Here is a 10,254-nt window from a genome sequence, read left to right as displayed (position 1 = left end):
AGTGACGCCTCTAGCACTGTGATGCAGTGCCATAGACCGCTGCGCCACTCGGGAGGCCACTAGTGGCAAGTAAGTTATTGTAATATTCACAGTTACTTATTTGCCACTAGCTGCTTGAAAGTTACTATAATATCAGATCAACTGACAATACTATTGTACTGTAAAAAATGCAAAGCTACTATAATGCTAAATTAATACATTGAGGAGACTTTGTTTTACTGTAATTAAATGGGATTGTTGCAAGCTGGTTGGTTGCTAGGTAATGTGTTTACATACAGTACCATTCAAAATACAGCTTTTTTTCACTGCCCACAACATTTTCCCACATTGCAGCATCATTTACTGTAGGCTGCAGTGTAATTCTTTCACAGTATTTTACTGTTTATAATAGACACATTTACTGTAGAAATTACAGTTTTCCATTAGAGTGTACTACAATAGCTACTGTTGGGTAGCCACAGACTTAGTACAAAATCCTAACATTACACTTTCACCTCAATCATGCATTGGTTTCAATTTTAGCTATGGTCACCGATATCACATTAGATGTGTGTTAGTCAATGTGTATCTGTGTCCCGTGAAGAAGAGAACCCAAAACCCACTGATGCTGCTGGATTTCACTGTCATAGTCCTATTCCCTGCAGCCACATCAACAGAAGGACCCAGTTTGAGAACCCCGTCCTGGAGGCCAAGAGACGACTGGAGCAGCAGCAGCAGATGCAGAGCCAGGGACTGTCAGCTCTGCCCTTACCTACTATTTACAGAGGTACAGCCACACCTCTATACTTGCATGAGTTACTTGATGTGGAATAGAGTTCCATGTAGCCATGGGCTCTATGTAGTACTGTGCTCTGTTCTGGACTCGGGACTGTGAAGAGACCTCTGGTGGCCTGTCTTGTGGGGTATGCATGGGTGTCTGAGCTGTGTGCTAGTCGTTTAAACAAGTAGGGATGAAGGTCAATCTCTCCTCTACTTTGAGCCAGGAGAGATGGACGTATTTTATTAATGTTAGCTCTCTGTGTACACTTAAGGAGCCAGCCGTGCTGCCCTGTTCTGGTCCAATTGTAAAGTTTCTAAGGCTCTCTTTGTGGCACCTGACCAATATAGCCAAGGACTATCAACTCTGCCCTTACCCGATATTCAGAGGAAAATATATACACACAGTGTCAGCCCAGACCACTGCATACAAAAAACTACTTCCCCTCCTTATCTCTCCTTACACTGAGTGTAAAAAACCTTAAGAACACTTGCTCTTTCCATGACATAGACTGACCAGGTGAATACAGGTGAAGGCTATGATCCCTTATTGATGTTAGTTGTTGAATCCACTTCAATCAGTGTAGATAGAGGGGAGGAGAAAGGTTAAATAAGGATTTTTAAGCCTTGAGACAATTGAGATATGGATTGTGTATGGGCAAGACAAAATATTTAAGTGCCTTTTGAACGGGTTTTTCACGCTCAACAGTTTCCCGTATGTCTCAAGAAATGTCACCACCCAAAGGACATCCAGCCAACTTGTCAGAACTGTGGGAAGCATTGGAGTCAACATGGACCAGCATCCCTGTGGAACGCTTTCGACACCTTGTAGAGTCCATGCCCTGACGAATTGAGGATGTTCTGATGCCAAAAGGGGCGGGTGCAACTCAATATTAGGAAGGTGTTTTAATTTTTTGTACACTCAGTGTTTCATCGAAACAGGCATAACATGGTCCTCAGTTGGTAAGAGCGTCACGCTAGCAATGCTAAGGATGTGGGTTCAATTCCCACAGAGATCACATGAAAATATTATAAAATGTGTACACTCTTTGGATAAAATTGTCTGCTAAATGGCATATCATATTACATACAGACACTCCACTTATAGTGAACACTGTTATAGTGATTAACTGCTTATAGTGATAAAGTTGTCCTGCATGGATGTAACACCGCCAACTCTAGTCCTCATGTAATCCCTGCTCCAGTCCAGGCTGACAATTTCTGATCTGTCTCTCCTCCCTTATTTTTTCTCCCTCTATATCCTACTGTCTTAACAAAAAGTATATTTTTAAAAGTGTGATTATTCTAGTGTATTTAATAACTGGCCTACACTAATCTCACCCTCCCATTCTCTAGAGAAGCCCCCGTTCACACGGGACCCCACACAGCTAAAAGGCTCCTTCTTGTCAACGGCTCTCCAGAAGAGCAACATGGGATTTGGCTTCACCATCATTGGAGGGGACGAGCCGGATGAGTTCCTGCAGGTCAAGAGTGTCATACATGAGGGCCCAGCCGCACAGGATGGAAAGATGGACACAGGTACTGTACAGGAACTAACCACACACACACACACACACACACACACATACACACACACACACGTCCCCAGCATGCAGTGTAAAAAAACATTTTTGAAGTTGTTTCAACTTTTTAACCCCTGTGCGGCCTCCGTCCCGACATCCAGCGAAAAATCCTATCGCCATTAGCATAACCAAATATAATAATTTTTTTTGTTCAATTTTTTTTTCAAATTATATCGTTTTATAGATACACCTCTCCTGAATCGAACCACATCGTCCGATTTCAAAAAGGCTTTACAGCAAAAGCAAAACATTAGATTATGTTAGAGGAGTATATCGTAAAAGTAGCCACATAGCCATTTTCCGACCAACCACATGCATCACAAATAACCAAAAAAGAGCTAAATGCAGCACTAACCTTTTACAAACTTCATCAGATGACACACCTAGGACATCATGTTACACAATGCATGCATTCTTTTGTTCGTTAAAGTTCATATTTATATATAAAAACAGCATTTTACATCGGCACATAACGTTGACTAACTATTTTCCCTCAAATGCATCCGGTGAAACAGTGCTACAATTTACTAAATTACTTTTCGAAAACATTTTTAAAATGTAATATTGTCATTCTAAGATTTATAGATGAATATCTCTTGAAAGCACCTGTAATGCCAGATTTAAAAATAACTTTACTGGGTAATCACACTTTGCGATAAAAGGGGATGCGATACTCAGAACAATAGGCTAGCAATAGCAATAGGCTAGCCATCTTGGAACAATCGCATATCAAATCTAGTCTTGTATACTATTGTCAATAATCCCTTACCTTTGATTATCTTCATCCTTAGGCACTTCCAGGAATCCCAGGCCCACAACAAATGTATTTTCGTTCGAAAAAGTTCATCCTTTATGTTCCATTAGCTTGTTGTTGTTAGCGCGTTCTGAAGGCTGAACCAAAAGTTCCGACGTGCGCAGGGCTACTCTTTCAACAAAATGCATTTTTTTCTTATTTAGGTTCGTTCAAACATGTCAAACGTTGTATAACATAAATCTGTAGGGCCTTTTTCAACGAGAGCTCCAATAAGATTCGAGGGGGACGATTGCATTGTGTTTCAAAACGTTTCGAAAGGGGAGGGTAACCAGGGGCGCCGGCGTCATAATGGTGATGGCCCTCTTCGTGTGACCACGTTCCACAGCGTGTCATTGTGTCAGTTTTCACAGTAGGAGACTCAAATCACTTTGTAAAGACTGGGGATATCTAGTGGAAGCAATAGGAAGTGCTCAGTGAACCATAGCTCACAGTGTGATTAATAGGCAACGTGATGAAGTTGAGTTCGCAATTCAGAATTCCACTTCCTGTTTCGATCTATCTCGGGGTTTTGACTGCCATATGAGTTCTGTTATACTCACAGACACCATTCAAACAGTTTTAGAAAAACTTTAGGGTGTTTTCTATCCACAAGTATTAATTATATGCATATCCTAGCTTCTGAGTTTGAGTAGGAGGCCGTTTAAAATGGGCACGATTTTTTTCAAAAATCGCTGTAGCGCCCCCTATCCTAGTGGAACGCCAAGAGGTTAAAAATCAAGGCATCCAGATGCAATACAATTTCTAGATCCCTCAACTTTGCAGCAGAAAAGTTCTGAGTTGACTCAACTGAGTCAAAATGTGTACACTGAGTCAACATTTGTCAAAGTTGTGTAAACAAAAACATTATATTGCATGTCGTTGCCTTGATTTTTTAAGTTGACTTAACTTTTGTATTGAAGTCATCTCAACTTAACAATGTAAGGATACCATCCATATCACAGTCCAGCGACTGTCAACCCAACACCTTAACCATTACGCCAAGAGATCTGAAGTTGACTAAACTGTATTATAAACTGGGTGGTTCGAGCCCTGAAAGTTGATTGGCTGATAGCCATGGTATATCAGACCATATACCACGGGTATGACAAAACACTTATTTTTATTGCTATAATTACATTGGTAACCAGTTTATAACAGCAATATGGCACCTCAGGGGTTTGTGGTATATGGTCAATATGCCATGGCTAAGGGCCGCGATGCATCGTGCCTAAGAACAGCCCTTAGCTGTGGTATATTGGCCATATACCACACCCCCTCATGCCTTATTGCTTAAATATAACATAAACTCGGCTGTTATATATTTTTTTACTTTGGTTCAGATTAGTGTGTAAATGTTGTATTTAGAGTCCCATGTAGGGCTGTTACGGTGACCGTATTTATCACCACACCGGCAGTCAGGAGTCATGACCGCAGTCAAATTCCATGTGACCGTTGAGTCACAATAAATAGGCTTCCCTAAAACACCGCTTTGATGCCTCTGATGGTTATTAGTAGCCTACCAAACTTGCTAACAGCCAGTTGCTAATGGCCATTATGCAGCACTCTATCATCCATCTAATCACTCTGGCATCAATGCAAACAACAATCAAAAATCAACACTTCATGAGAGCCCTGGCATTCAGAGTTTGAGCAGAATAGGGTCACCTGTTGCGCAGTGAGAGCCAGCTACTCATAGTTGGTTGATACATGGGATAAAATAAGTGTTTGCTATTTGCTATTCAAACGCATATTGATGACGTTTTTTTTAACCCTGCCCCTGTTCTGACAAGTGCATGATAATGGCCCATTCTAAATCAAAACTAATTTCTCAAATTATTTAGGATTTGTTGAGACTAGTGCTTAATTTGTAAATCGGGAGCTCAACATGGGGGTAACCTGGGGAGCTCTGAGGCACAGGAACCCATGAGAAAAAAATCTCCTTTAAAATAAAGCATTGCATGTATGTCATGGCATTTGCATAGTGGCATAGAACAGTACAGTTGAGGCACTTACAGAAGTTGCACAAGCAGATTTTTTTGGTTGTAACCAGAAAAATGTGTCCTTTTATAAACACATTTCATGCAATTCTATCTTTCTCTTGTTTTACTTTGTAAAACAATATTTGGAACTTGATCAAATATTTTAGTACCCTACAGCAGACGGATTAGATTCTTCTCTTTTCAGCAGCAGGAGCCATTTGCTTTCCAACCTGTGTTTTCCCCCGATAGTATTGCGAAAGGACTGTCTGTAGGCAATGCCTTGTTATTGGGCTACACACAATCCACAAGCAGGTTATTTTTTTAAAGAAGCAGTTGATCCTCTGACTGGCCACTACATAATAAAAGCAGGTTCCCAGCATTCTCATGCTGCACAATTCTTTGAAAAGGCATATTAAAAAAGTAACTGCACGTAACCTCCATTCTCTTTCGAGTGCAGGTTATGGATTACTTAATATTTTGTGTGTGCAATTCTAAGTCAAAAATAATTTCCACAAATTTTATATATACACTGCTCAAAAAAATAAAGGGAACACTAAAATAACACATCCTAGATCTGAATGAATTAAATAATGTTATTAAATACTTTTTTATTTACATAGTTGAATGTGCTGACAACAAAATCACACAAAAATAATCAATGGAAATCCAATTTATCAACCCATGGAGGTCTGGATTTGGAGTCACACTCAAAATTAAAGTGGAAACCACACTACAGGCTGATCCAACTTTGATGCAATGTCCTTAAAACAAGTCAAAATGAGGCTCAGTAGTGTGTGTGGCCTCCACGTGCCTGTATGACCTCCCTACAATTCCTGGGCATGCTCCTGATGAGGTGGCGGATGGTCTCCTGAGGGATCTTCTCCCAGACCTGGACTAAAGCTTCCGCCAACTCCTGGACAGTCTGTGGTGCAACGTGGCGTTGGTGGATGGAGCGAGACATGATGTCCCAGATGTGCTCAATTGGATTCAGGTCTGGGGAATGGGCGGGCCAGTCCATAGCATCAATGCCTTCCTCTTGCAGGAACTGCTGACACACTCCAGCCACATGAGGTCTAGCATTGTCTTGTATTAGGAGGAGCCCAGGGCCAACCGCATCAGCATATGGTCTCACAAGGGGTCTGAGGATCTCATCTTGGTACCTAATGGCAGTCAGGCTACCTCTGGCGAGCACATGGAGGGCTGTGCGGCCCCCCAAAGAAATGCCCCCCCACACCATGACTGACCCACTGCCAAACCGGTCATGCTGGAGGATGTTGCAGGCAGCAGAACGTTCTCCACGCGTCTCCAGACTCTGTCACGTCTGTCACATGTTCTCAGTGTGAACCTGCTTTCATCTGTGAAGAGCACAGGGCGCCAGTGGCGAATTTGCCAATCTTGGTGTTCTCTGGCAAATGCCAAACGTCCTGCATGGTGTTGGGCTGTAAGCACAACCCCCACCTGTGGACGTCGGACCCTCATACCACCCTCATGGAGTCTGTTTCTGACCGTTTGAGCAGACACATGCACATTTGTGGCCTGCTGGAGGTCATTTTGCAGGGCTCTGGCAGTGCTCCTCCTGCTCTTCCTTGCACAAAGGCTGAGGTAGCGGTCCTGTTGCTGGGTTGTTGCCCTCCTACGGCCTCCTCCACGTCTCCTGATGTACTGGCCTGTCTCCTGGTAGCGCCTCCATGCTCTGGACACTACGCTGACAGACACAGCAAACCTTCTTGCCATAGCTCGCATTGATGTGCCATCCTGGATGAGCTGCACTACCTGAGACACTTGTGTGGGTTGTAGACTCCGTCTCATGCTATCACTAGAGTGAAAGCACCGCCAGCATTCAAAAGTGACCAAAACATCAGCAAGGAAGCATAGGAACTGAGAAGTGGTCTGTGGTCACCACCTGCAGAACCACTCTTTTATTGGGGGTGTCTTGCTAATTGCCTATAATTTCCACCTGTTGTCTATTCCATTTGCACAACAGCATGTGAAATTTATTGTCAATCAGTGTTGCTTCCTAAGTGGACAGTTTGATTTCACAGAAGTGTGATTGACTTGGAGTTACATTGTGTTGTTTAAGTGTTTCCTTTATTTTTTTGAGGAGTGTATATATTAGTAGGCTATATGTGAAGACCAGATTAAACTGAGAATACTGTGTAAGCATATTAAGTTATTTTCAAATTGTGAATGAGAGACGGATGAAGTGTGTGCAGCTTGCTCAAGAAACAAAGCACAAAGCTTCCCTTTCATACCACTTTTTGCATCATTCTTTTTGCATTTTTGCATCACTTTTGCATCATTCAGCCTTAGAATGTATTAGAAATCAGAACATATAGCCTAACACTTGTATCACAGCTAAAGTTGCATAAATAACTCTGAATTAAGAATATAGGAGGACCTGTTTCTTTGTTAACCGCACAACACAGAATAGCCGTATGTTCGCACACGCTCGAAAAATATCCTTTCTATTTTATTCAGCTATGTTCAATTGTATTGTTCTTACTATAAAATAATATAAAATAATGCCATGGAAATTACAAGCAAATCTTGCCCTTTAAATTAACTAGTGTGGCTCACAGCCATATGGCATAGCCAGATCAGGGCCTAACATAAGGACGACTCAGAATATGCTATTCTGTTCTTCTGAAATGGAATATAAAAAAAATCATATCATAATGTTTCTTTAGACCTACCTAAAATGAATTAAAATTGATTTATTGTGACGGTGTAGGCTATATTAAATAGATTTATTATACTTTTTAAAATGTAGATGTTCCAAAGATCTGCATCAGTGGCTTGTAGACTATGCATGGATCCAGAGATGCTAAACATGTTTATGTTAATTAACGGTCAATTACCGTGAGACCGGCAGCTATTTGAATGACGATCACTGACTGACAAAATATCATGACCGCCAAAGCCCTAGTCCCATGTGGCTCCTTTCCAGTTTCAGTCCTGATCCAATTAATGGACCAGACATTGTTCTTTCAAATCTGTTCAGACTAGCCACAGACCCGATAAACAGGTAAAATAATCTTAGAACAAATCCACCCACTTTTTTTATATATCTGGTGCATCATATTTCATTGAAATAAATGTCTTAGTTCTAAACTGGTCCCTTACAAGTAAATTGGCTATACATTAAAGTAAAATACAACTTGCTGAAAGGCACACTGTGTAATATATTAATGTATTTAAGCCAACACAGTATTTTAAGTTGCAAAGCTCAGCAAACTAAACTCTCATGTGATCAACTCAGCTATTTGTGTTGCAAAGGCAGATTAAAATATTTCCCCATTCACTCCACATTGTTTTTCAAATTCAACTCACATTAACCTGTTGAGGCCAGGGGGCAGGATCTTATCCCGGTATTGGGATTCATTGTCATGTGACCATGGCGGGGAATTCAAAACTGCAAGAGTAATCATTTCAAATAATCAAATAATCAACTATTTTCCTCCATTTGAAAGATATATCTCCTAAATCTAACCACGCTGTCCGATTTTCAGAGGCTTTACGGAGAATGCATAAAGTTAGGTTATGTGAGGAGAGTACATTGACAATAGCTGCGTGTAATGTTTAGCCAATTCAAAGAAGGGCATCAACAGACAGAAAACTAGCTAGAATTATGCACTTACCTTTGACAATCTGCATCAGATGACACTCATAGGACATTATGTTATACAATACATGCATTTTTAGTTCCATCAAGTTCATATTTATATCCAAAAACAGCATTTACAGTCGCGGTGAAATTCAGAATTTTTTTCGGCTCGAATGCTCCCAGTGAATCTAGCATTACAAATCACGGAATTACTATTCGAAAACATTGGTAAATTATAATATTGTCATTCAAAGAATAATATATTATCATCTCGTAATTGCTACCGAATGGCCAGATCTCAAAATAACTTTACTGGGAAATCACATTTTGCAATAAACTTGGTACTATGCTAACAACAATAAGCTATAAGCTAAGCTAAGCTAAGCTATACCGTTAGCATTAGCATCATCTAATATCGATAATAACATTCTAAATATCCCCTTACCTTTGATTATCTCCATCAGAAGGCGCTGCCAGAGATCCCAGGTCCAGAACAAATGTGGTTTCTTTTGACAAAGTTCATAATTGATGTCCAAATAGTTAGCGTTCAGTAGGCTCCCACAAAATGAGGTGGGCAGTGTAAAGTCACGCCGAAAAGCTAAAGAAAACCTAGTAAATAATCTATTTACGTTTCTTCAAACATGTCAAACGTTGTTTAGCATTAATCTTTTGGTCCATTTTTAACGTGAAACATCAGTAAACATCAGTAATATTTTCACACAACCTATCAAGTGTCTAGAATAAACGATTATGACAAAGACACTCTTCTCAGATTTATGCGCAGGTGCAAAAAATGAAGTGATGACGTGTCAACTTGTAAGCATTCTAATTCGGTCTGTATTCATCACAGATGCTTCAAACAACTTTCTAAAGATCGTTGACATCTAGTGGAAGCCTTAGGAGTTGCGAACTGAATCCTTTCTCACTGTGGTATCTATAAAACAATGACACTAAATAGTACAGTCACAAAATTCTCTTTTTTTAAAATCTATTTTTCACAGGTTTTTGCCTGCAATATGAGTTTTGTTATACTTACAGACACCATTCAAACTGTTTTAGAAAATTCAGAGTGTTTTCTATCCAAATCTGGTAATAATATGCATATCCTAGCTTCTGAGTTGGTGTAGGAGGCAGTTAAAAATGGGCACATATTTTTTTCAAAATTCTCAATACTGCCCCTGTGGCCCGTAGAGCAAAAATCATTGGGTTAGTGGAGAATTCCATGTCAGGTCAACAATTTCCCAATTTGAAGTCCACCTAACTTGAATATTTAAGCTCCATGGACTTTTTATAAGTAGATTTTTTTTTATACAATGTGTTCCTAATCAACTTGTAAAATAGATAAAATTAGCAAACCATGTAATCTATGAGACCACCTTTTGTGTGTGTGTGTTTGTGCGCATGTGTGCCTGTGCATGCAGGCACAAGTGTGTGCATGCGTGTGTGTGTGTTGTGTTGTGTTTAAGTAAGTGTCTCTTTGACTGTCTCTTTTCTCCACTGACTCACAGGGCTGGCCTCATGCCTGGACACTGATGGTGT

The 10,254-nt window shown here is 40.4% G+C and overlaps 1 protein-coding gene across 12 annotated transcripts in view; it reads left to right on the top strand.

Moving 5' to 3' along the window:
* Positions 1-10,254, top strand: part of LOC115197173 (membrane-associated guanylate kinase, WW and PDZ domain-containing protein 2) — a 268,454-nt gene that overhangs the window by 140,736 nt on the left and 117,464 nt on the right. For 9 of the 12 annotated variants that reach the window (XM_029758462.1, XM_029758460.1, XM_029758472.1 and 6 more), the window contains exons 7-8: positions 630-766; positions 2,113-2,295. In XM_029758462.1, coding sequence (XP_029614322.1) covers positions 630-766; positions 2,113-2,295 — 320 coding nt within the window. The remainder of the gene's footprint in view (positions 1-629; positions 767-2,112; positions 2,296-10,254) is intronic. The other 3 variants (XM_029758463.1, XM_029758461.1, XM_029758473.1) reach the window with 1 other exon arrangement.

Source organism: Salmo trutta, chromosome 7, assembly GCF_901001165.1.
Source record: "Salmo trutta chromosome 7, fSalTru1.1, whole genome shotgun sequence".
Taxonomy (NCBI): domain Eukaryota; kingdom Metazoa; phylum Chordata; class Actinopteri; order Salmoniformes; family Salmonidae; genus Salmo; species Salmo trutta.
The sequence above is the reverse complement of the archived record's forward strand: the minus strand, read 5'-3'. Positions and strand labels throughout refer to the sequence as shown.